This window comes from Podarcis muralis, chromosome Z, assembly GCF_964188315.1.
Source record: "Podarcis muralis chromosome Z, rPodMur119.hap1.1, whole genome shotgun sequence".
NCBI lineage: Eukaryota > Metazoa > Chordata > Lepidosauria > Squamata > Lacertidae > Podarcis > Podarcis muralis.
Genome location: NC_135673.1, coordinates 978,037 through 1,004,857, shown reverse-complemented (window position 1 = coordinate 1,004,857; position 26,821 = coordinate 978,037). Strand labels below are relative to the sequence as shown.

The 26,821-nt window shown below is 50.6% G+C and overlaps 1 protein-coding gene and 2 long non-coding RNA genes across 4 annotated transcripts in view; 1 reads left to right on the top strand and 2 right to left on the bottom strand.

Annotated features, from left to right (window-relative positions):
* Positions 1–870: 870 nt before the first annotated feature.
* Positions 871–6,803, bottom strand: LOC144326176 (uncharacterized). Its single transcript, XR_013391345.1, has 2 exons — positions 6,744–6,803; positions 871–5,436 (listed from the first exon to the last, which is right to left on the bottom strand). It is a non-coding gene; the product is annotated as an uncharacterized LOC144326176 (long non-coding RNA).
* Positions 6,804–8,433: 1,630 nt separating this feature from the next.
* LOC144326175 (uncharacterized) lies at positions 8,434–10,027 on the top strand. The gene is made up of 2 exons (XR_013391344.1): positions 8,434–9,873; positions 9,929–10,027. It is a non-coding gene; the product is annotated as an uncharacterized LOC144326175 (long non-coding RNA).
* A 576-nt stretch (positions 10,028–10,603) lies between these two features.
* NR6A1 (nuclear receptor subfamily 6 group A member 1) overlaps positions 10,604–26,821 on the bottom strand; it is a 62,098-nt gene continuing 45,880 nt past the window's right edge. Inside the window, exons 7-11 of one of the 2 annotated variants that reach the window (XM_077922498.1) lie at positions 25,211–25,441; positions 24,529–24,783; positions 19,223–19,344; positions 14,021–14,173; positions 10,604–13,523 (exon numbers count right to left, since the gene is read on the bottom strand). In XM_077922498.1, the coding sequence (XP_077778624.1) occupies positions 13,435–13,523; positions 14,021–14,173; positions 19,223–19,344; positions 24,529–24,783; positions 25,211–25,441 (850 nt within the window). In that variant the 3' untranslated portion in view covers positions 10,604–13,434. The remainder of the gene's footprint in view (positions 13,524–14,020; positions 14,174–19,222; positions 19,345–24,528; positions 24,784–25,210; positions 25,442–26,821) is intronic. The other variant, XM_077922499.1, reaches the window with a different exon arrangement.

The following is a 26,821-nucleotide window of genomic DNA, read 5'->3' as shown; positions in this document are numbered from 1 at the left end:
AATTTGTTCTCCCCCCCAAAATATATATATATAGTCTGCCCCCCCACAAGGTCTGAGGGACAGTGGACTGGCCCCCTGCTGAAAAAGTTTGCTGACCCCCTATCTAGTCCAACCCCCTACAATGTAGGAATATGCAGCAGTCCCAAATGGGGACTGTGATCAGCACTGTGCTCTATCCAGTAAATCTGGATCAGGCCATCTAGTGCAGCATCCTGTCTTTGCAGCGGCCAGGTGCCCGTTACAGGAAGCCCACAAACAGGACCTGGGCATGAGGGCACCTCCACCCACCCGTAGTTCCCAGCAACATGACCCTTTCGGTTAGCAGCCATTGACAGCATTATCAGCCATGAATTTGCCCCCTGGGGAGAAAAATCCGTGGTTTAACGCTGTGCTGCAGGGAAAAGCATTTTCTCTTGACTGTTCGGACTCTTCAGCCTGCCTGAAAAGCTGCCCTTCTACCCGTAAGGAAGCTGCTTATGCAAAATGGGAGGGGACTGCATTCCGGCAGTGGGTGGGGCCATATAAAGTGGGTGGGGCCATATAAAAGTGGGTGGGGCCACCCTTAATTCTGTCTGCTCTCTTTGACCCTCCCTGAGTGGGATGTTAGAGGAGCGGCAGGTGTCTCTTGCCAGGGCTGTGAGCTGATGGGCTCAGTGGGAGAGCACCTGCTGTGCATGCAGAAGATCTCAGGGTCAATCCTCATCACCTCCAGGCGGATTTGGAGGAGGCTCACTCTCTGAATCCCTGGGGAGCCATTGAGGTCAGTCAGGGCAGAAAGCAATGAGAAAGCAGATGGACCAGTGGTCTGACTTGGTACACCAAGTGTCCCCCTCTTTTGAAACAGGGCCAAGGGCTGAAGGTTGCAACCTCTAGGGTTAAAAATATTTATTTATTTATCCATTGCTTTCAACAAGAAAATGCTCCAAAGCTATTTACAAATGCATAAAAAAATATAAAACAGCTTGACATTCAATAACACCAAATATATGGGCGGTGGGGACGGGGACGAAGATAACACAGCACAACAAAATTCCTGAAAGTTTTCATACAACAATTACTGTTAAAAGGGGAAGGAATCACACATACACAAAACAGACACTTACACAAAACCCCACGGAACAGACAATAAATCTCCCCCCACCCCAGTAAGACACCAGTTAACGACCCAAAGCCTGAGCAACGAGGGATGCTTCCACCTGTCACCCAAAAGCAACGAAAGTGCGAATTGTGCTTCCAAGTACTGAACAGTAGTTAATGCACACAAAGCTCTACTGCTGAGCTGCAACCGGACCCTTAGAAGTGGGAGGAGAGCACGCTCTGCACATGCCCCAATGCACTGAGAATCCCTCAGCTGAGCTCAAAAGCAGATCAGCAGCCGCCACAAGGCTCCAGTGAGCATTGAGGAAAAACTGCCAGGATCTCCTCGTTTCTTCCTATCCTTGATATTCCGCAATGTCCCAGGAGAGAGATAAATATGGCCAGTCCCCATCCTCTCTTGGTTATCTGCAGCCTTTCTGTGCCTCTTCCCGCTGCCACGTTCCTGGAATGCGCTCGCTGCAGGTGTGGCCTATGAGAGCGGCTGCAAAATCCTTGCCTGCCAAGGCCTGGGTCCCTGACCGCAAGACCTCCCAGCGATAAGGCAGGAGCTGCGTGAAGCACTCCAGGTCTCACAAACTTGGGCCAGGAGGTCCCTCCACTACTTGGGCCCTGGGGCCGATTGGTGCTGGTGGTCCTCCTCTCAGGGGCCTGTGGGCTGCATAGCTGAGCTCAGCTGGGGCTCAACCTCTCCTGGCGCAACGCTGCCTGCAGCCAGATCAACGGCCTCTTGTGTTCCAAGCTTTTTATGCAGCAGTACTGCGAGTTGTGAACTTATCTCCAGTGGGGGAGAGATTTATTCACAAAGTGCATAGTTGGACTATGGAACTCACTCCCACTGGAGGCAGGGATGGCAACTAACCTCGATGGTTATAAAAGAGGACTGCACAAATTCACGGTGGAGGAGAGGACTATCGATGGAGACAGCCATTTCCCCCCAAATACCAGTTGCTGGAAACAGGAGGAGGAGAGAGGCCTCTTGTGGTTGAATTCTGCTCAAGGGTTTCCCACTGGGGCGTCTATTTGGCCATTGTGAAAACAGGATGCATGACTAGATGGACATGGGTCTGATCCAGCAGAGCTCCTTTTATGTTCTTCTTTCTAGGAGTGGGAAATCTGGTTCCTCCAGATAGTTCTGGACTCTCAACTTTCACCAGAGCTGACCATTGGTCATGGCGGCTGCTGGGAGCTGGGGGAGTCCAAGGACACATGGAGGGACAGAGGTTCCCCACCCAAAGATGGGCACAAAACTTCATAGGAGGTTGGTTATCTGTAGTATCCATATGGTGAGATGTAACCTCTCCAACTGATTATGTGACCCTATCCTCTTTGCTGCTGCAAGTGATGCAGTTTTCCAACATGAATAACTCCAGCGTGGTGTTACATCTCACAATAGCAGCCTTCAGCAACCAGGTGTCCTCCAGCTGTTTGGGACTACAATTCCCATCAGTCCCAGCAGCGCAGTTTGAAAGCCCTGGAGCTTGTGATGCGGCTTAAGTGCCAAGTGCCTGAGCCTGGGAAGGGCCAGGATTTCTGCTCTGCATCTAGGTCAGGAATGAGAAACCTGAGGTCCCTCAGGGAGCTCCAGCCAGCAGGACCAATACCATGAGGTATAAAGTTTCGGGCTGAATTCTCTCCACTTACGGGCCAAAGGGTAGCAGGCAGCCTAGCAGCTTGGGCAGCTGCTGTCAGTCAAGGGTTTCAAAATATAGGGTTTAAGAAGGATGCTGCAAGCAGGAAGGTGTGCAGAGGAGGGCAGCTGAGATGATCAAGGTCCTGGAAACCAAGCCTGATGAGGAACGGTTGAGGGAGCTGGGCATGTTTAGCCCAGAGGAGACCGAGAAGTGACATGATAATAATCTTCCGCTATCTGAAAGGCTATCCCATGGAAGATGGAGCAAACTTGTTCTCTGCTGTTGCAGTGCTGGATCTACGGCTGCCGTGCATCTGGAATTTTCCAGACATAGCTGGTAATCGGCCATTGGCAACAGTGTTGGGACTGGCTAAGGCTATGATGGTAAGAGCTGTTCAGCAGTGGAATGGCCTCCCTTGGGATTTTAAGGCAGAGGTTGGAAGGTGTTCCCAGTATTAGGTCTGACACTGTATATGATGTTTTAACGTGTTTTGATGTTTTATCGTGTTTTTAATATTCTGTTGGGAGCTGCCCGGAGTGCTTAGGGAAACCCAGCCAGATGGGTGGGGTATTAATTATTATTATTATTATTATTATTATTATTATTATTATTATTATTAGTTGCTAGAGAGTGGGAGCGCATGTGTTCCCTAAGCCTCCTCCCCTCTCCCTGGGAGTCCTCTGGGCAGCTGCTGTCCCTGGTCTCTGAGCTGTCCCCCCTCTGCCCCAAAGAGAGATGCCTCCTCACACTGCCCCACAGGGGCTGGGGAAGCACCCCCTGGCCAGCCAAAGGTACACCATTCACCTGGGGAGCTTGTAGCCAGGGCTGCTGCAACAAACAGCTGTGCAAGCCTTGGGGAGGCAAGAGGGCATCAGAGAAGGGAGGGAAGGAAGGGAAGAGGGACAGAGGCCAGGGTTGCCCACCGCACCCCTGAGCATCCTTCAAGGCACCCCAGGGGGCCACAACACACTGGTTGAAAACCACTGGCATAGAGCCGTGTATGTGTATATTCTGGGATGTAAAACGCTTTGGCTCCTACGTGGCGTTGGTGCTGTCCCTGTGGAATCTGGTCCTCAAACAGCTTTCACAAGTGCTTCCACAGCTACCAGCTCCCCCCCCCCAAAAAAAAACATTAGGAGGGAGGGAAGCTGCAGTCTGAAGGGCGTGGGGTCTCAAACCCATCACAGGGCTTATGGGTCAACCTAAGAACATCAGGAGAGCCTGCTGGATGAAGCCCATCGGGTCCAGCCTCCTGTTCTCACAGGGCCTGACCAGATGCCCATTATGGGAATTCCACACATGAGAGCTCTCCTCCCTCCTGCTGTTTTCAGCAACTGGTATTCAGAAGCATTGCTTCCTCTGACAGCTGATGGGCATTGTCATTTAAACAATGTGTGTGCATCGTGCCTTGTGATCTATTATGTGGGGCAGGGCTTACCTGCCCCCACCAACCTTTTATTCAAGTTGGCACCCCCTGGTGGAGAACTTGCTTTTGGATCTTGATCTGTGCACACACGACTGGTGTCAGGAGCCACTTCAGGAAAGTTGGTCCTGTGGGGCTTCTCCGTCCCTCATCTTGTCTCCCTCTCCTCCCACGGCCAATGCTGAGGCCCTTAAGCTGGTGAAGAACAATGGCTGGTGGCGCTGTGTGTAACTGCAGCCTGCACTTGTCAACGTGGCGTGAGGCACTAGCTGGAAATAGGGCCTGAATGTGAACAAATATGGCCGGGCTGTGTGAGGGTTGTGGGGGCAGGCTAGTGGGCAAACAGCCCCCTCCACACACACACACACACCCCAGGCTGCCTTTCCCTCTGTGAAGGTCAGAGCATGAGCCAGTGACAGAAACGCCTGACAAAATGCCTGGCCCGAGTCCTTGGGCCCGATAATGGATGTTCCAGGCAATGTTGACATTTGGTGATCCACCAAAGATCAGGTTAATGAGGCTGACGCTGGTGACAGTGTGATTTGTTCGCTGCCATCCTCCCCGGCCGAATCACAGGCCATGCGGCCTTCGGCAGTAAACCATCATGCCAGGGCCCTCCGCACAACAAGCTGCTGTCACTGGCCAGATGAGCAAGCGAGGGAAATGTGGCAATTAAGAGAAGTTGGTGCCTCCTCCACTTCTGTGGGTCCAAAGATCAGGGAGGGGCAGCTCACGGAGCGAGCACAGATCCCCAAAAGACCGTCAGATTAGTTAAAGATAGCCCCCACCCCACCCCCCGTTACTCACATCCAGACACATGTACACTCCCACCCCACCCAAGGCACAGTGAATATACCCTTGTCCTGGCTGGGCTCAATGAGGCAAAGTAACAAGAAAAACACAGGTTGTCCGTCTTCCTCCGATCCCGACTTCCTCCAAAGGTACCCACCTGAATTCCAATGCAGGGAGCGGATCTGGGAGAAACCCACAGTCAATCTGAGTTACTTGAGGACTTGAGGACAAAGGAGCTGCATCCGAAGGCTTGCTATGTTTTTAAAGCAGCTACAGCACTGTGACACAATGACTTTAAAAGGCGAGGCGAACTATTGATGGCTACTTCCTGCGATGGCTCTGGTCTGGCTCCACAGTTAGAGGCAGTGAACGCTCTTGAATCTCAGTTTCTGGAAACCACAGGAGGGGAAAGTCTGTTCTTGAATCATGCTTGTGGATTTCCAGCAGACATCACGGAGGGTGGGGCCAGCACAGAGCTCTACAGCGTGTCAGCTGCAAGCAGAAAAGCGGAATATTAATAATTCCTGAAAAAAGCAGGGGGAGGGCTTGGGTTCTGCAAAATGCCTGAGGCAAACTAGACTGCTACCTGTTGGCTCCAACCTGTCTCAAGAGACGAGGAAGTGCATCTCTGTGGGTGAAATCAAACTGGTGGAATCTAAGCGCCCCCTGGAGGCCGGTGACTTGTACTGCTGCTTCCCAGGTGTCTCTGCTGGGGTAGCAAAGCCTGGGCAGTGTGTCTGGAGGTCCTGGCCCGCCCTGGCTGCTCTAGCTGCCTCTCAACCTGACTGACGTGGTCTAAAGGAAAGCAGAGCAAGACGCTTGGCACCAGCTTAAGTTTAAGGGTTGCCTGAATGAGGCACACAAAGCGCCATCAAACCGTCACGGGGTTTGCTCCTTCAAGTCTTTTCTTCTCCCAATGATGTCTTGCAAGGCAGTGGGTTTTCTCCTCCCAAAGCCTTTCTCACCTAATAAAGGTGCTGCTGCACAGGTGAGTTTTGGAGAGGGCTTTGAAGGTGGTGGGATTCCTAGCTATCTCACTCAGCTTTCCCGAATTTGTAGCTCAGGTGCTTTGGGCTAAAACTCCCACCAGCCCCAGTTGATGGGACTTGTAGCCCAAGACAACCGAGAAGGCGGGACACAGGAAAGGAACCATTCTCAAGGGGGGAAACCTCAGATGTCCTCAAAGTCACTGCAGCTGGTAGAAGCATGCTTATTGCAAGCAAAACCACAACATTCCTCTACACGTAAGCACACGGGTCAAGGAAGGACCCCCTGGAAATACAGAAGCCACATGGCTCCTTGCCTACCGGGGGGCGGGGGCGGGGGGAGCAGCCTCCTTTTCACCCACATTGCGTAAGCAGAACATGGTCTCTTGGGTCCAGCTGCTGTCCAAACACATAGAGAGCAGCTGGGTGAAAGGCAAACTTTGCTTAAAGCCACTGGCCCCAATTCCAGTTTTATGCCATCTAGATTCTACCTGCTTCAATTCAAAACTTTGCTCAGGTGGTCCAGGACACCAGCACCTTGGGTCTTCAAAGGGCACATTTTATACAGCAAGGGGGCTCCTGGGAAGGAGGGCAAGGGAGGAGGACAGACCAGGAGCCTCTGCTAACATGGTTGCCAAGTGTGCGCTACACTTGGGGTGCCTCCACCAAGTGCGGGGCCAGCCACACACACTGGAGAAAGGAGAGGCAGGCCTTGTATCTCCATGGCGATGGCTCTGATGGGGACCTTGTTGTCAGGGGAACAATTTCTGAAAGATCCGTCTGCTGGGGGCAGATCCGGCTTTGCTGAATTACCATTTCCTGGAGGAGTCAAGAACAGGTTTCTACATCCAAGAGCCGCTCTGGGACCTAAAGAGATCAAGCCAAAGAGTGTTAACACCTCTTGCGCACCCCCAAGTCCTCCCTCCTCTGCATAGCTTGGCTTTTGCTGGGGTGGGGGGCAGCAGAAAAGCCTGAAGCAGCAAATGTCAAGCCACCAGCAGCAGCCTCCTGTCACTACTGCAGCTGGATCAGACCCATGAAGACTCCTCAAGGATCTCTGGGGAGAACGGGCTGTGGCTTCACAGCACAACCACCCTCAACCTGGAGGCCAGGCTGCCGATTTGTAGCCTGGGATTGGCCTGAAGATTGCTGGCTGGTCTTCTGGGAGGGAGCATGTAAGGACCGCAGACTTGTAAGGGAATTATGGAATTATGGAATTTGCTCCTACGGGAGGCGGCAATGGCCATCAACTTGGGGAAGCTTTAAGGAGGAACAGAAAAATTCACGGAGGAGGAGGGGCCATCAATGGCTCCTTGCCAGAATGGCTCTGCTCTACCACCAGTTGGAGGCAGCGATGCCTCTGACTGCAAGTTGCTGGAAGCCACAGGAGGGGAGTGTGTTGCTCACCTTGAGTCAGAAGCCTCGCAGGCAGGGCAGGGAGAGGCCCCTGCTTAACTACCTTGCTTGCCGCAAGTCAGCACAGATGGTGCAATGGCAGCTTTCTATGTGCTGAGGCTAAACTTAATTCCAAAGAGCAGGGTGGAAAGACATTCTGCTGAGGAGGGAATGTGGGGCCTGGAGTGTTAGCAGAACAAAGGCACATTTAATTCCTGGGTCCCTACCACAGGCCCAGCTGGCAGCAAGCAGGGATTTTCATACTCTGGCTGCTTTGAAAGGAATAAAGGGAACCCAAACGCATTTATGTGGTCCATTAACTAGGCCAATCCAGAAGCGCCAAGCATCAGGGAAAGGCACGGAGGCAGCGCAGCCCACGGACACAGTGGGGGGGGGGGAGCAGCAGCTGCTCACTTTGGTGACGTGGCCACTGCCAACTCAGTGTGGCAGGCAGACGTACACAGAGAGGCGCACAATGGCTTTGTGAGTGTGCCGCCTGCTCCAGGCTGAATGGGCCCTGATGTGTGCACTCCAGGATGTGTAGAAATCTAAAAATACCAAGTCCCTCCTCACGGCTTGCCGCTCTACACAAGATATCTTTAACTGATCTCTCCTTTCCCTCTGCAGTGCTCTGGTCAAGGCTGTTTTTGCAGTCAGGTTTGTCTGCATATTGGATTTTTTGTAAAAGAGGGTGTTTGGCAGCTATTAAGGCAAGAGGGGCTAAAATAACCTGCTCCTTTCACACCTGCTGCTCATTCCTAACACCTCCCCATCAAAGCCTGGGCTGAGATCTGGATAACCAGGAGAAAGGGGAGCCAGCCCCGTCCAAAGGGACTGGGTGGAAGGCATGTTTCCCTTTCTCTGGCCTCCCCTTACCCTGCTGTGCTCCGCTGTGAGGGCACCATCAGGGCCAAAGGCAGCTTCCAGCTTGCCAGAGATGCGTCCTGCCGGCACTGGAGAGACCCCCTGCTCCAAGCACCCCCTCCCCTAACACATTGACTGCCAGGTAGAGGTGTGTGCGTGTGCGTGTGGAGGGCGCACCTGTGGGACACGGAAGCAAGCAAGCAAGCAAAAGAAAGGACACTCAAGAGTCAAGCAGTGCAGAACCATTTCACATTTATTAGTTCAAAGATCTAACACTTGCTAAACATGCGTTTAACACTTATTGGTCACATTTCCACAGGTAGTCAAGTCACAGAGTAGAACTTTGGAGCCGAGGCTGCTGGGCGAAAGCGAGGGGCGCCGGCCCCACGGCCAAAACTACACCCGGTCAGAACACTGTTGTTGTCAACACCTCCTGAGGCAGGAGGCACCACCGGGCGAGTGGCTTCCCAGCAGTGCAGATGCTCCAGCTCCAGGTATGTTGAAACATAACAGCTAAACATTCACTATTTGTTATGTTGCAGTGACACCCTGCTTCCCTGATTTATTACACGGGATTGTAGGGGAAACGCGCTGCGGGCTGTTTGGGCAAGGCATTGCTGCCCCTCCCTTCCTCCCTCCGGCTGGGAGAGTCCCAGGACGCCCATGGCGGGGGCATGGAGATGCAGGTCTAAAAGTCAGCAGGGTGGGCAGAAGGAGGTGGCAGGAGCCATGGGCGCGTGTAGGGTGGGAGGGGGGCCTGCAGCTTTGGGCTCAGGCTGGCAAGAGCACCCCCTCTCCACATGCTGCTACAGAGGGCAGGGTGGTCTTGCGTCTGGGGACACCGCACGGCCTCTTCTCTAACAACTCTCCTCAAGATTCCAGGTGTCCCTTCCCTTCATTCACCCCCCCCCCCCATGCATCCTGCTACCTCCTTCTGACGCAGCCCCAAGGGGGGAGGGAGGGAGGGGGCAAAGAATTCTCCTGCAGCAGCACTGAGGAATGGAGAATCTCTGGAGAAGTTGACAAAGCAGCATCTCCCCCCCCCCCCAAAAAAAAAAAACAACCCTGTTGCATCTCCACTCAGAAACACGTACAAAGGGGAAGCAGGGTTATTTTAGGTTTTTTCCAAAGTTGGGGGAGGGATTTCTTTTTGTTTCTTTTCCCCCCGCACAATCCCTTTGAGATGATAAACAGGATGTCCACACAAGAGGTAGTTTTGTTATGGAAACTGAGTCAATAATGTTATCAACAAACTAGTACAAAACATTTTCATACTTAAGAAAGAAAGAAAGAAAGAATGCATCTATCGCAAAGGCGGCTCAGTTGAGGTCAATGGGTGCCCCGAGCGGGGCGGGTTCAAGTCCAGACAGGGGCTCCTTCCCCAGGCGATGCCAGGGGGCCACAAGGCCCCAAGCAGGCCTGGGCAAAGAGAGCCCCCTCCTGCTGGGGCAGGGGCAGCAGGGGGGTTTCCCTGGGTCCAGTTTAAATACATATCCCTGAGCTTCTGCGTGCGGCGCAAAGGGCGCACAGAGAACCCAGAGAAACCCCTCAGGTTGCTGCCACAAGGTGGAGCATCGCTTTGGACGGGTATCACCTGAGATACAAAAATATCCGCGTCAGACTTCAGCTGCCACCCCCACCCTCTTCCGCTCCTGCCATGTCAAAGCCTGAGGAAGAGGGCAAGGCCACTGCCACCTTGGTCTCCCCAGACTCACAGCTGCAGAGCTGGCGGAGGCAAGGGGCGGTGGCAGCGCAGTGATGGGTGGGGGGTGGGAGGGGGCGTTGATGGGTCCCCCTCCACCCCACCCCTTTTTTTGGTTGTTTTCCTATTTAGAAATTTTTAAAAAAATTTAAAAGGTAAAAAGTAGTTCAAGTTTATAAACAGCAACAAAACAAAAACAAAATGAAAGGTTGGTTTGAAGGAGTGCCACTGAATGGCAAAAGGGGAATTCCAAGCCTCCCTGCTCAGCTGGGGGAAGAAGGGGGAGAGGAGGAGAACGGCAACTGGGCGGCCTTTGGGGGTCACAATGGGCCCAAGAAGCTTGTGCTGTGGCCCTGGTGGCTTTTCTTGGGGTGCTCAGGTACAGGAGGGGGGAGGGACTTGATAGTCTCTCTCTCTTTCAAAATGAGTGGCAATAGGCTGGAAACCTGCAGGAAGACCTGCGCCAGGAACTGGTACTTCCAGGAAGCCGGGGGAGAGACCTGCCATCACTGCCCTCCCTGACATTTGGCTTTTCCTGCTGCCAGCCTCCTCTGGAGTAAGGTTGTGGGAGCCAGCTGAATGCCATCTGCCCCTCACCTCCAAACTGCATTATGCCAGGCTTCTTGGAAGAGCAGTAAGAAACTTTATTGCCAGTAAACTTCCATTTCTGCTTTGTATTTGTGTACTTAATAAGCCTAGGTATTTTTGAGGGGGGGGGGGGTAATACTGAATTTATTCTGCATTTGCCAAATTGCTGGGGACTATTGTCATTTTGGGGTTTTTACTGACATGCTTTTTATTTCAGTATATCTGGTATACTGTGGGCCGCTTTGGCCTCAGTTCACTGCAGAAAAGCAGCAAACAAACTCAACCAATCAATCATGCTAAAGGAAAAAGCCCAGACAAACTGCAGCAGGGATCTCCCTGTGGCAGGTGGGCTGCTGGGCCCAGCAGGGGAGAAACCAGAAATAGCAAAGCTCTCCTCTCTCCCTCCTCTCCCACACAGCATTAAGCACGTTATTATACAGTTCCCCCTTTTGTTTTTGCAAAATGACCATTGAACAAAAGATAGCACAGAAAGAGAATTCCAACCTTTGCACAGTGTCCTTCAAACCAAATTCACAAATCCATCTACATGAGTGACCTACGGTCCCTACGTCTCTAAGCTACAGTTCCTATTTTCTTCACATAATACCTGAGTCCGCAAAGCATTACATTCACTTTACCCTGTTTCAAAACCAAACAAGCCGTCAGCGGGCTTGGTTGCGGGAGGCATTAACGACAGCCCAATGAGTTACCTTCTGGCTCACTGCATTAGCCTTTGGCTTGCGCCTGAGTACAGCCTGGCTCTCCCTGCTCCCAGAGATAAACAGAGGCTTTTGTGTGTCAACGGAGGGATGCTGTGAATGCGGAGGCAAAAGGGGGGGGGGGGCTTAAACAATGGCCAGCGGTCACACAGCCACCGCCCCCCTCCTCCTGCACAGGCTGCAATGCCTCTCTCCTTCCTGAGTCAAGTCACCTTTGAAACATGCAGGAGGGGAGGGGAGGGGGTGTGGGGACAGCAGAGAGGTCCTGGAAAATCCCACGGCCACAGATCTGTGAGGTTTCTATGAAATGCCGAGTGATGGGCTAAACTCCGCAGTCTTGTGCAATGTATAGAATCCCTGCTACGTAAAAGGAGCAAACCAGAAGGTAATGAATGGGTCAATCAGAGGTATTATGGACAGCTCTCCCCCCCCCCCCAAACAAAACAAAACACAAAACACAAAAATAACACCAATGTCCTGGCAGGCAGCACTTTCTAGTTTTGCGACACAGACAACATACAGGCAGACAGACAGAAGGGCAGATAGGGAACGCAGCACTTGCACGCCCCTCCCACCCCTTGAGGTATATCGTGTCAAAGCAGAAGGCTTTCCAAAGTGGCGGGGAGGGGGGGGGGTTACAAATGCTACTTGGACCAATGGGAAAAGCAAAAGGGCAGTGACACCGGTCTGTGACGCACAAAAGGCCACAGAGCGCTGGCCACAGCAGGGCCATTTACCCGTTTCACCTTGCTGGAATCAGCAAGAGCAGCGATGAGTGTGGGGAAGTCAAGCAAAGAGAGCCCTGTGGGTGACACCCCCCCCCCACAAAGCAAATGCCAGGGGTCCAAAGGAGCTCTAGGCGGGGCTGGCTGTGGGGAGGGGCCTGTGAGTTTCCCTGATGCTCAGGCTGCAGTCGCCTTTCCCACTTGCGCTTCCCAGGCCAACCTGTGTCAGGATCTCCCCTAGAAATATGCCAAGCCTCCAAATGTAAACAGGGTGCAGTGGGGTGCAGCAAAAAGCGAGGCTGGGGGGCGCTGGCCGTGGCAGCAACACTGGGGCTGCCTCTGCGTGTGCTTATGAGATGGGCTGAACAGGTGAGATGGGCTAATTCAGGTCAGTCCTTTCCAGCCTCTCTTTGTGTCTGCCGACTGCGGCCTTTAGCCAGTGTGTGGGGCTCCCACCCCCCGCCTGAAGGCCTTAGAAGAAGACACTCACAGAGAAGCCTCTCTTGCTGTGAGCGTCTGTTAAGCATGGAGCTAAGAAGGAGTGTGACATGGGTGGAGGAGGAGGAGGGGCCTCTGGGAACTGGAGAGCCCACTGAGTGTGAATAGGGGAGAGAGCCTCCCACCATGCAAAGACCAAGCACAACCTGGCGAGTCTTGCGAGGGCCCCTTTCCAAGGGCTAAGAATGAGAGTCTGAAGGGGTGTCCAGAGGGAACCCGGAAACTCACTTCCCCTTTGAAGGCCACAGAGCTGCCTCCCTGCTTGTCCCAGCTTTCTTTCACAGGTGGGGGGCAGGGCGAGGGAAAGTCTAGAGCAGACCCCTCAGAACTGTGAGGAAGGGGCTGCCATCTCACCCGCTGAGACTCAGCCATCATCCTTGCAACCTTGCGCTTTTGTGGTAAAGTGAGGGGTTAACGGCTGCTGGGTCTGGAGTGCCAAGAGGGACCTCAAGCAGGTGGGGTGTGTATTTGAGGTGCTCTGTGGGCAGCCAATTGAGAAGGGGGGGGGGAGTGGGGCAGCCACAGCACTTGGCACTTCTCTAGGGGAGAGCAGATTCCGGCCTCCAAGGAAGGGCCGACTGCCCCAACAGAACGGACACTTTGGGTGCAGGTCCCACAGAAAGAGAGGAGCCCAGCGCCTTCTCCTTGAGGTAGTCTTAAGTCATCGGCCTCCAGCCCTGGTTAAAAAAAAGAGGTCTAACCCTAAAAAACACTGTTAAAAAACATCTTCACATTCTGTAAACTGTGAGAGGACTCAATGGCTGCATTCGGACGGAATGCTGTGCACGGGGTTGAAGATCATACATTCAACTTTGTCGTGAAATAAATATCATAGGAAAATAGTAAAAAGAACAAGAAAAACAGAGGAAACAAAGCAACCAACCCCACAAAGATTCCTACCGCCACAGCAAGGCTACCCACTGCCCAGCTGCAGCCATTCCATCAATGGCCTGTGCCTCCTCCTCCTCCTCCCCCTCCTCTTACTCCTGAGGGAGGGGGGAAGAGGCGGCTGCTCACTCTTTGCTCACGCTGGCCTTGCAGGAGTGCAGAACAGCCTTAAAGAGGAGAGGCAGCTGCTCCAACGGGATGTTCACCATTTTCCCTGTCAAGACAAGAACACAATCTTGGTTAGCTGCCCCGTGTCGAAGGCGGCATGAAGGAGCCCTGCCAGGTCAGGCTCACGTGGCAACCAGAGTCCAGCAGGCTGCTCTCCCAGGGGCCAAGCAGGCGCCCCAAAGGCGAACCCACAACCCTCTCTCCCCCTGCTGGCATTCAGAAGCACTGCTGCCTCCAGGGTGGCTAGGCTCCACCTCTGCCCCCACGGGGAGAGGGCTCTTGCACGCCTGCTTCTGGGTTTCCCATGGTGGGCTTCTGGCTGGCCCCACAGCCTCCAGGATGAGGGGCTAGGTGAGCTATTAGTTTGTTTCAGCAACCTCCCTGCCTGCCCTGGAGCTGCCCACCAGCTGCCCTGGACTGCACTTCTGCAGGCGGGACGGAGGCTCCCACACGCTGGCAGTGCAGCCGGAGAGAGGCAGAGAGGCTTCTCCCTCCAAGCTTCAAGGGGCAGGGGAACCAGAACGACCCCTGAGAGAGTCTCACCTGCAATGTAGCGGATCTCCGGCAAGCACATCATCAGATCTGGGAACCGGTTCGGCTGGTGCGGGTACTTGAACTCCATGAAATCTTGGCAGACGTACCAACACCTCTTGTTCAGCTGCTCCAGCTGGGAGGTGTTTGTCAGGCCTCGGATATCTGAGCAGAAGAAACCACGCTTGTGACGAGTGGGGCAGGAACAAGCGCCCCGTCCTGTCCCCACTCCCCGCCCTCCCGCCAACTGCCACGATGCCAATAAAAGATGCAGGGGCTGAGAAGGAGACGAAGGGCCCCAGAAGCAAGTCCCCACAGGTCTTGTATTCTGAATCCACCAGAAAGGAAACCCGGGGCTCCACTCGCAAGCTGGAGGCAAAGAGGAGGAACCCAACTGGCAGCCACTTCGCTGGGCCCAGGCAGGCAGCCCTTCCCACAGTGTGGCTGCTGAAACTCCGCCTGTCCGCTAGGCTTTGTATGCGAGGCCGTGAAGTAAATCTGACTCTGTGGAAATCCCCCGTGGGCCAGGCTGCCCCGAACGTGGAAGAGTAAGGGCAAGTAGTAGTAGCAGCAGCAGCAGTAGGTGGGAGAGAGGAAAGGAAACCCCCTGCCTCCCCCCAGAGCCAAGAGCAGGTGTTCCCAACAGACCCCCCCCCTCACATTTATGGATGTGTCTTGCCAGCCCCACAATGTCTCCAGCTGGCAGGAGGAGAGCAAGGTTGATAATCCTGTTTTCTCCTGTCTGTGTGAACAGGGAAAGGAGTTGGCCCATAGTCCCACAGAAGGAGTGAGAAGTACAAGGCCATAAAAGGGTATTGGGAAATGATTTATAATTAATGGAAAAACATGTTTAAAATTACTCTAACCCCCCCAAAAGCAGAGTCCTTTCTGTTGGGATAATTCAGGCTGAAATTCCCAGGTGTCAGAAAAGGATATTTACGTATGCTACTGCTGCGGCCAATGTTTTGTTAGCCCAAAAATGGAAAATGACCAACCAACGGAGATTGGCAACTTCAGCTGACAGAATATGCACAACTTGTAGTCTTAACATGTAGAATAAGGGAACAGAAAGAGCTTATTCTTAAAGAAGACTGGACAACATTTACTGAATATATGGAAAATATACGGAAAATAACGGTGTGTAGCTGAAAATGCTGTCTGCATTAAGATAAATTCAACAGTGTAAATAAGTTTGGATGGATGTAAATAATGGAAAACTGATGGGTATATTTTCTGTTAAATATGCAGGGATCTCAGATATGGAATGAAACACTGAAAGCAAAGAAGGGAAGTCACTGAGATCTTAAGTATGTAAAATGTTTAGCTGAAATTGTATAACAGAAAATTTTATAAAAATCACATTAAAAAGAGAAAGAGAAGTTTGTGGTGGGGTTTTCCCAATTCCAGCTGCCAAGGGCCGGTCCCAGCTCCGCTCGAAGGGAACAGGAGCCGCTGTTCCTACAATGTCCATTCCAGTCCTTGCCAGAGACACCGGGCGCACAGGCTGAGCGAGGGAGAGGAGGTCACAATATTGTTTATGAATTGGGGGGGGGGGAATATGAATTTTACGCCTTGTTACGCGATCAAAGAAAACACGACAACGGCCCACAGATTATTATTTTCATTTACCAGTGAAAATACTGGTAAATACCCAGATGGTCTTTAACACCCACCAGATTGGCAGAAATGTCCAAAAGAAATGTTCTATTGTCTCTCTCTGCTTCTCCTCCCATTGAACCAATCGGCTAGTAAATATGTCTCAAAGGAGAATATGAATCAAGTTCAGATTAAGTCCATTAAGCCCACTGAGCTGGAAGGTTTTTAAACGTCAGAACGTGCAGCAAAAAGATTAACAAAAAACACCCTGAAGAATGTTTTTGAAGAAGTGTGCATGCACACGAAAGCTCATGCCAGTAACAAACTTAGCTGGTCTCTAACGCGCTACTGGAAGGAATTTTTTAATTTTGTTTCGACTATGGCAGCCCAACACGGCTACCCACCTGTAACTAAAAGAGGCCGTAATTAATTTCCCTCTCCTGTTCACAAATTGCAATCTGCAGCGCTTGTCCTCGGAGAACGGAAGTTGACTTCCTTTTTTCACCTTCCGTTTCCCCCCCAATTTTTTATTAATCCTAATTTAATGTCCTCAAGTTTGGGATATAGTTTTACCTCGTTTGAAGATCTGCTTCCTTTTGGCAGCAGCCAGTGACTTTGGCTGGTAGGTGCGATTTTGCAATAATGAATTGAAAAAGATACGTTCCCCGAAACAGGTGAGATGGGGGATAGTAACAACGGAGGTCCCCCCCCCCCAAAAAAAGGGTTTATTGTACTACTACACGCCTCCGCTGCAGCTAGAACGTAGTGTGCGCACGCTCAGAGGATGACCTCCAAACCATCCTAAATATCTTTGCAGAAGCTTACGAAAAGCTTCTATCACTCAACATCCAAAAAACCAAAGTGCTGCACCAACAAGTACAAAATAACCCCTCTGCAGTGCCACAAATCCAACTCAGTGGTGTAACATTGGAAAATGTCAATCACTTCTCCTACCTAGGCAGTTATCTTTCCACAAGGACCAACATTGATGCCAAAATCCAGCACCGCCTGAGCTCTGCGAGTGCGGCTTTCTTCCGATTGAAGTACAGAGTGTTTGAGGACCGGGACATTCGCAGGGAAACCAAAATGCTTGTTTACAAAGCTATTGTACTACCAACCTTACCAAATGCTTGTGAAATATAGACCCCCTATAAACACCATCTCTAACTCCTTGAAAGATTCCATAAACAGTGTCTCCAAAAATTTTTACACATCACTTGGGAAGACAGGCGAACTAATATCACTGGAAGAAGCAAATATCACCACTGTTGAAGCAATGATTCTTCAACATCAACTTTGTTGGACTGGACATGTTGTGCGGATGCCTGATGATCGTCTTCCAAAGCAACTACTCTATTCTGAACTTAAAAATGGAAAGCGTAATGCTGGTGGTCAACAAAAGAGGTTTAAAGACTCTCTCAAGGCAAATCTTTAAAAATGTAGTATAAACACTGACAATTAGTAAACACTGGCCTGTGAGCACTCCAGTTGGAGAACAGCCTTGACCAAAGGTGTCATGGGCTTTGAAGACACTCGAACTCAGGACGCAAGGGAGAAAAGTGTTAAGAGGAAGGCATGCCTGGCAAACCCTCACCGGGATCAACTCCCGCCCGGAAACTAATGTCCCCACTGTGGAAGGACGTGTGGATCAGGAACTGGCCTCCACAGTCACTTACGAACTCATTGTTAAAACCGTGTTTATGGAATACAATCTTACTCGGCTACAAGTGATCACCAAAGAAGAAGAAGAAGAAGAAGAAGAAGAAGAAGAAGAAGAAGAAGAAGAAGGGAAGATTGGCACAAATCTAGTACCCACTAAGGAAGAATGGCAGTGTAAAATGTTTCAACCTGTTGATGAACAGGGTAAGAGAAAACGAAGACAAGGAATCTAAGAAGGAATGTATAATGTTCATGTACTATTTCAAGAACCGGCACAGACAAACAACGTAGCTTAGCAAGCTTTGTGTATATCCAGCCAAGTTGAAATTGATAAAAGAGTATTGATTCGATAACAAATGGGATGGTCGGAAAGAGAACAGGGAAAGTGTGGAAGGGAAGTTGTAGGGATGCGGGAGATGCTGTGGTCTAAACCAGGCATAGGCAAACTCGGCCTTCCAGATGTTTTGGGACTCCAACTCCCATCACCCCTAACTAGCTGGACCAGTGGTCAGGGATAGTGGGAATTGTAGTCTCCAAACATCTGGAGGGCCGAGTTTGCCCATGCCTGGTCTAAACCACAGAGCCTAGGGCTTGCCGATCAGAAGGTTGGTGGTTCGAATCCCCGCAAGGGGTGAGCTCCCGTTGCTTGGTCCCTGCTCCTGCCAACCTAGCAGAAAGCTTGTCAAAGTGCAAGTGGATGAATAGGTACTGCTCCGGCGGGAAGGTAAACGGCATTTCCGTGTGCTGCTCTGGTTCGCCAGAAGCGGCTTAGTCATGCTGGCCACATGACCCAGAAGCTGTATGCCGGCTCCCTCGGCCAATAAAGTGAGATGAGCACCACAACCCCAGAGTTGTCCTTGACTGGACCTAACAGTCAGGGGTCCCTTTACCTTTCGGAAAGGGATTCGAACTCGGATTCCCCAGGCCCAAGTGAGGTCCCGAATCCACTCTCAGCTGAGGGCTGAGCACAGAAGTGGCCCCCTCCACTCTCACACGCACACCTGCCCTTCTATAAGGTTCAGGAGGGAGACGGTCCATGTGGGTCTGTTGTTCCGCCTGGGACCCCAAAATATGGGATGAAGCAGATCCCTTCTTCACAGGCAAAGTGGACTAATGGGAGGCCATGCTTCAAATCATACACACACTTACCCACAGGTAAGCCCCACTGCACTCTACAGGGCTTACCTGGTAGGAACTGGGGCAGAGGGAGGGAAGGGAGTTTTCTGTGAACCGCCCTTAGACCACTGGGTGTAAGGCGGTATATAAATTCAGTTGATAATAATACAGTGGTAAAGGTAAAGGTAAAGGTAAAGGTACCCCTGCCCGTACGGGCCAGTCTTGACAGACTCTAGGGTTGTGCGCCCATCTCACTCAAGAGGCCGGGGGCCAGCGCTGTCCGGAGACACTTCCGGGTCACGTGGCCAGCGTGACATCGCTGCTCTGGCGAGCCAGAGCCGCACACGGAAACGCCGTTTACCTTCCCGCCAGTAAGCGGTCCCTATTTATCTAATTGCACCCGGAGGTGCTTTCGAACTGCTAGGTTGGCAGGCGCTGGGACCGAACAACGGGAGCGCACCCCGCCGCGGGGATTCGAGCCGCCAACCTTTCGATCGGCAAGCCCTAGGCGCTGAGGCTTTTACCCACAGCGCCACCCGCGTCCCATAATACAGTGGTACCTCAGGTTAAATACTAAATTCATTCCGGAGGTCTATTCTTAACCTGAAACTGTTCTTAACCTGAAGCACCACTTTAGCTAATGGGGCCTCCTGCTGCCGCCACGCCGCCGGAGGACAATTTCTGTTCTCATCCTGAAGCAAAGTTCTTAACCTGAACGTCTGTAACCTGAAGCGTATGTAACCTGAAGTACCACAATCATAATCATAATAATATAACGCACTATTCCTGTTTTTTGAAAATGCAAATAAAAAAAGAGAGAGGGCGTCTCCTGCGGAGGCTCACCTTGGTTGAGGAAATTGATGGCTTTCATGCAGGCGTATTCCTCCTTGCCGACCTTGAGCTGGCCAAACTTGCGGTACAGGTAGATAAGCCGTTCCATCACCTCCATCCCTTCTTCGCTGAACCTGTAGAGGGGAGGCGGGCAGGGAGGGAGGGAGTTTGGCATCAGGCAAGCCCTCCAGGAACTATCCTAGATCCCCGAGACCTCCAGGTATAGGATGGTATTAAATTCAACAAATAAATCATCATCATCATCATCAGGGTTATGAAAGCGCCCTAAAGACGTTAAAGCAAAGATTATGGGATCATGCACATAGTGACTTGCGATCTCAATCACACGTATAAAACATGTTTTGCTGCACAGTGCAAAATATGAGCAAACCAGGGCTGAACTGATATTCCCCTTGCTGGTAGCTTTTCCCAGGAAAATCAGGAGCTCTCTATGCCAGGTTCCTCTTGGAAGACCGGACAAACGCTAGAACATCAGCAGTGGCGAAGTTCTTATCGGTGGTTGCGAGAACCAAGGATCCCTATTCTTTTGAACAAAACGCTCGTTTAACCTGGAGGCAGGCTGTCTGAATTGTGCATCGCTTTGTAACAATTTGTTGGGTCTCGGAACGTAATCAAGATTGATTTGAATAATAATAATATAATAATAATTTATTATTTATACTCCGCCCATCTGGCTTGGTTTCCCCAGCCACTCTGGGTGGCTTCCAACAAAACACTAAAATACAATAACTTATTAAACGTTAAAAGCTTCCCTAAACAGGGCTGCCTTCAAATGTCTTCTAAAAGTTTGGCAGTTATTTTTCTCTTGGACATCTGATGAGAGTGCAGTGAGGGAACTACCAGAAAGCCCTCAGAGCTGGACCTTAGTGTTCGGCTGAACGATGGGGGTGGAGATACTCCTTCAGGTATACTGGGCCGAGGCCGTTTAGGGCTTTAAAGGTCAGCACCAACCCTTTGAATTGTGCTCGGAAACATACTGGGAGCCAGTGTAGGTCTTTCAACACCAGCGCTATGTGGTCTCGGCGGCCACTCCCAGTCACCAATCTGGCTGCCGCATTCTGGATTAGTTGTAGTTTCCGGGTCACCTTCAAAGGTAGCCCCACATAGAGCGCATTGCAGTAGTCCAAGCGGGAGATAACTAGAGCATGCACCACTCTGGGCAGGTAGGGTCTCAGCCTGCATACCAGATGGAGCTGATAAACAGTTGCCCTGAACACGGAATTGACCTGCGCCTTCATGGACACCTATGAGTCCAGAATGACTGCCAGGCTGCACACCTGGTCCTTCAGGGGCACAGTGACCCCATTCAGGACCAGGGAGTCCTCCACACCTGCCCGCCTCCGGTCCCCCCAAAACAGTACTTCTGTCTTGCCAGGATTCAACCCCTATCTGTTAGCCGTTGAGCTGCAAAGGTGGCCCCTGCGAGGAACTATCCCCATCGAGAAATTCCACCAGCTCGGCTCCGAGGTCCCCAGGTCTGGGCGGGGAGAGACGCTTAACCCAGCTCGGATTCACGCTCTTTGGGTGAAGCTGGGAACTGACTGGCAAGGAGGCTGGGGAGGAAGCAGCAGCAGGAGAGAGGGGCACGGGGTCCTAAGGAAGCCCGCTTGCCCGCAAGGCGTGGGAACAAGAGCCCCCCTGCTGCCTTTGCACGGACACGACAGCGTGCGTATAGAAAGCGGGGAGCATCGCAGCTGCACAGGCAAGAGGGCCCCCGGTTTTGATCCTCTTTAGCCTCGCCCTAGACTGGACACGGAACAACCAACTGATTCAAAATTGGGAAAGGAGTAGCCCCAAACCAAACTTGAACCATTTTTTTTTACAATTTAGGCAGAATATTTGGACTAATGGACACGTATTTGTATAATCTGGAACATTTAATGTGATTTCCCAGTAGTGAGAGCTGGACCATCAAGAAGGCTGATCACTGAAGAACGGATGCTTTTGAATTCTGGTGCTGGAGGAGACTCTTCAGAGTCCCATGGACTGCAAGATGATCAAACCTCTCCATTCAGAAGGAAATCAGCCCTGAGTGCTCACTGGAAGGACAGATCCTGAAGCTGAGGCTGCAATACTTTGGCCACCTCATGAGAAGAGAAAAGACTCCCTGGAAAAGGCCCTGATGTTGGGAAAGATGGAGGGCACATGGAGAAGGGGACGACGGAGGACGAGATGGTGGAACAGTGTTCTTGAAGCTACAAACATGAGTTTGACCAAACTGCGGGAGGCAGTGGAAGACAGGAGGGCCTGGCGTGCTCTGGTCCAGGGGGTCACGAAGAGTCGGACACGACTCATCAACAACAACAACAACGTGATTTGATTGGATGGTTAAAATGGGAAACTTAATAAAAATGATGTTTAAAAAATGAAAAAATTGGAAAAGGAGTACAACCAGGCTGTACATTTGTCTACCTGCTTATTTAAATTATATACAGAATTCATCACGCAAAGGCTGGACTGGATGAAGCCCAAGCCGGAAGAAATATCAACAACCTCAGATGCGCAGATGACACAACTTTGATGGCAGAAAGCGAGGAGGGATTAAAGGACCCTTTAATGAGGGTGAAAGAGGAGAGTGCAAAATATGGTCTGAAGCTCAACATCAAAAAACCCAAGATCATGGCCACTGGGCCCATCACCTCCTGGCAAATAGAAGGGGAAGAAATGTGGGCAGTGAGAGTTTTTACTTTCTTGGGCTCCATGATCACTGCAGATGGTGACAGCAGTCACAGAATTAAAAGACGCCTGCTTCTTGGGAGAAAAGCAATGACAGGCCTAGACAGCATCTTAAAAAGCAGAGACATCACCTTGCCAACAAAGGTCCGTATAGTTCAAGCCATGGTTTTCCCAGTAGTGATGAATGGAAGTGAGAGCTGGACCATAAAGAAGGCCGATCGCCTGGACTATATGGAACTGGCAGAAATGACCGGCAGAATCCGAGACCAGGGAGAAAAGTCGGTGGAAGAAGATTGGAAGAAATTTAAAGACTATCTACAGAAATATTGTAAAATTAATGAACGTTAGAATGATGTTGGATAAAAAGTTATGTGGTTTTTAGCTATAACGCTATAAGGAATATGAAAAAATGGATTATTAACAGGTAAAAACTTAATGTTACAATATTTTAAGATTAAAGACTAGGATAAACAAAGAGGGAAAGGATTTGCTGAACTAACAAATTGAACTGGAATACAAAAAGGGAGGTGTGAGGAGGTCCGGGAAACAAGCAAATGAAAGATAAGTGATGGAAAGATGGAATTGTTTTTAACTATTTTTATTTTGTATTTTTCTTTTTTCATTTTGTAATATTTTGAAAATTTTAATAAATATCTTTTAAAAAATAAAAAATAAAGAAGGCCGATCACCAAAGATTCTTACATTGGTGAAGAAGATTTAGAGACTTTGCCATTTGCAATTTCTGCCTATAAATAGCGTTTAGCGCCATTGTTATTGGCCATCACGTTGCGTTATTTTGTTCGCGGGGGGCTGTTTACGGATTACTGGCGAGACTTTCCCGAGTGGCGTCCTGATGCAACGCCGGACCCGAAACGAGACGGGGCAGGTCTCAATGCTGAGATTGACTTTAGTTCGTTTTTATAATTTTTTTCTTTTAAAAAAAATAATTTCTATTGAATGGTTTTCTGTTACCAAAAACAAGACAACCATACCACCACTAAATATAATTTAAGAAATAAAAATGACATACATCTATATTGAGCTGGTTACTTTTTATCTACCATCTTATTTCCTCCCAAACCTTCCATACGAAAACACACATATGTGTACACACACACACACACACACACACACACAAAATGATAATAACCCCCCTTTTATCTTACAAAACCCTTTCTTCAACTTTGACTTCCCGTCAAGTCCCTTTGCGTATATTTTATCTCACAACCGTATGTACACCAAACAATAAACCTTTCTATATCAATTTTCCAACCCGTTCTGAAAACATAATAAATCCTTAATTGTTGTCCACCTTTAGTTCCTTTATCACTCGAATGCCAGCACCGAGTTAAAACTATTCTTGTATTTTTGAACCTATAAATTTCTACAACTCCGTTCAATATCATTTCTGTTATTTCCCCCCCCCCAAACTTTTACAAATCCCACCCATTGTTTGAACAAGACGGCCTGTCTCTTTAAAAAAAAAAATTTCACCCTATATTATATAAACCTGTGATTGGAAACATCCAGTATTAGTCTTTGACATCAGCAGTAACATCTAGACCATGGGAGCATTTCAGCCCCGTTCTTGAGTGTTTAAAATCTAAAATGGCTTTATCTTGTATTCCTTTCTTTGAATTTGTGCCATTTCGGTTTTTAAACCTTTTTTAAAAAAGCAGCACTAGAATTAACCTTTATTACTGTACTTTGCTTTCTTCAAGCTGGGATTTGTTTAAAAAATGCCATTTAGCTTTTTTGTAAATTCAGTATCGGAAACGGTACTTTTTGAGTCCTCAACCCTTTATTACTGTGTTTTGCTTTACCTGGGGGGTCGAGCCAGGATTATAACACTTCAGAATTTTGGGCAGCTATCCCTGAAGCCTTCGGAGCGCAGCTGGAGTTGCTTTCGCTGAAGCCAAGGAGAGTCTTGCTCTCCTGGCTTCAGCAAAAGGAACCCAAAGCCTTCGGAGCTTCTTATAGAGTGAAAAATACGGTAGCCCTATTTAAGAGAGCCAAGCAGTAGTAATAAGAAATTGAGGGGTCAGCTATAAAAATTCTAGTATAGCCTTTACAAAAAGGTTTTAGGAAAAACTTACAGAGGAATACGAGATAAGCTCTTTAAGTTTCAAAGAAACTCAACAACAGGGCTGAAAAGCTCCTGACTGCTGATGCTAAAGACTGGTACAGGGAGTTTCCAATCACAGGTTTTTATACTGTAAGGCAAAAGAATTTTTAAAGGGACAGACCATCTAGTTCAAACAAAGGGTGGGATTGCTAAGATTTGTAAAGAATAACCAAAATAATATTAAATAGAGTCGTAAGAAATTATTACAAGAAGGAACCAAAGTCGATATAAGAATTGAGACCTGATGGAATTAAGGAACCAAATCTGAAAATCCAATACGTTTCTTTCCATAGCAATTTCTTTCTCAAAATATCTGCATTTATCTCAGGAGTTTGAGGTTTATAAATGATCAACCATCTGAAATCCATTGCCTTACGTTTAGCTTCTAAGAAATGAGATGTAAGAGGTGCTTCCGTAACGTAGCGTTCTGTAAAGGTAATGTTTCTGTGCCATTTCTCAGTTCCGCCACTGTCTTTCCCCCCCCCATCAGCCTCACCTCTGGAGCTCCTCGTCGGACGGGGAGTACTTGGCGGTGACGTCAGCCAGGTCTCCGAAAATCTGGTGGCCATAGACGGTCAGCGAGGAGAGGAGGGCCAGCTCCTGCCAGGTGGAGCCCAGGAGACAGGTGTAGTCCTTGATGGACAGCTCGCCAAAGAAGGGCAACTTCTTGACCCAGGCGATCTGGCGGAAAAGGAGCTCATCGGCCAGGCGGCACAGCAGCGCAAAGAGCTCCGACTGGGTCACTTTGTACCTGCGGGAGGGAGAGCGCTTAGAGGACCAAAGCGAGTGCCGCTTATGGGCCCGCCTGCCGACGTTGCGTTCGCACCGTTTAATGCCACCCCTCCGTGGGTTTATTTTTCACGGGTCTGCTTTGCATTTTTTAAAGGTCGCGGGTGGTGCTGAGGGTTAAATCACTGAGCCTAGGGCAGTCGGTTCGAATCCCCGTCACGAGGCAAGCGCCCGTCGCTCAGTCCCTGCTCCCGCCAACTTAGCAGACTGAAAGCACATCAAAAGTGCATCAATACGTCCCGCTCCAGAGGGAAGGTAAACGGCATTTCCGTGCGCTGCTCTGGTTTGCCAGAAGCGGCTTTGTCCCCCCCCCCCCCCGTGTGACAAGGCTCCCCACTGTGCTGCTCTGAGGGGGCCACCAGCGGGCAGAAAGGGGGTGCGCCACTCACCCGTCTTCGATGAGCATGGGGGTGCCGAGGGGGTCCAGGTCCTCGGCCGAGACCAGCTGGCTGATGAGGAGAGCGGGAGCCTGGGGGTCGAGGCTCCGGGGGGGCGGGGGCAGCAGGGCCGAGTGCGCCGGGCAGCTCTGAAGGTGCGGGAGGTATTGGTAGGGGGCGGGCCCCGGGCCCCCCAGGTATGGATCCCTGAGTGCAGCAAATCCGTTCAGCTCAACAGATCTGCTGGAAGAGGCAAGGCGAGGGTTAAGAGGCAGGGGAAGGGGGCGCACGAAGTGGAAGAGGGGGGGTCCAGAGCTTCCACCATTCCATGCCATGATGGATTGTTTGATTGAATCAATATATCACCCTATACCAATGATGGCCAGCCTTGGGGATTTTTTGGGACTACACTTCCCATCATCCCTCTCCTGGGAGCTACAGATGATGGGAGTCAAACGTGGCCCTCTAGCTGTTTGGGGACTACAATTCCCATCATCCCTGACCACTGCTCCTGGGAGCTAGAGATGATGGGCGTCAAACGTGGCCCTCTAGCTGTTTGGGGACTACAATTCCCATCATCCCTGACCACTGCTCCTGGGAGCTAGGGATGATGGGAGTCAAACGTGGCCTTCCGGCTGTTTGGGGACTACAATTCCCATCTTCCCTGACCACTGCTCCTGGGAGCTAGGGACGATGGGAGTCAAACGTGGCCCTCTAGCTGTTTGGGGACTACAATTCCCATCTTCCTTGACCACTGCACCCGGGAGCTAGGGATGATGGGAGTCAAACGTGGCCCTCTAGCTGTTTGGGGACTACAATTCCCATCTTCCCTGACCACTGCTCCAGGGAGCTAGGGATGATGGGAGCCAAACGTGACCCTCCAGCAGTTTGGGGACTACAATTCCCATCATCCCTGACCACTGCTCCTGGGAGCTAGGGATGATGGGAGTCAAACGTGGCCCTCCAGCAGTTTGGGAACTACAATTCCCATCACCTCTGACCACTGGTCCTACGAGCTAGGGATGATGGGAGTCAAACGTGGCCCTCTAACTGTTTGGGGAGTACAATTCCCATCTTCCCTGACCACTGCTCCAGGGAGCTAGGGATGATGGGAGCCAAACGTGGCCCTCCAGCAGTTTGGGGACTACAATTCCCATCATCCCTGACCACTGCTCCTGAGAGCTAGGGAGTATTGGAGTCAAACGTGGCCTTCTGGCTATTTCGGCACTACAATTCCCATCTTCCCTGACCACTGGTCCTACGAGCTAGGGATGATGGGAGTCAAACGTGGCCTTCTAGCTGTTTGGGGACTACAATTCCCATCTTCCCTGACCACTGCTCCTGGGAGCTAGGGATGATGGGAGTCAAACGTGGTCCTCTAGCTCTTTGGGGACTACAATTCCCATCTAACACTAACCCTAACCCTAACCCAACTAGGGATGATGGGAGTCAAACGTGGCCTTCCGGCTGTTTGGAGACTACAATTCCCATCTTCCCTGACCACTGGTCCTAGAAGCTAGGGATGATGGGAGTCAAACGTGGCCCTCTAGCTGTTTGGGGACTACAATTCCCATCATCCCTGACCACTAATCCTACGAGCTAGGGATGATGGGAGTCAAACGT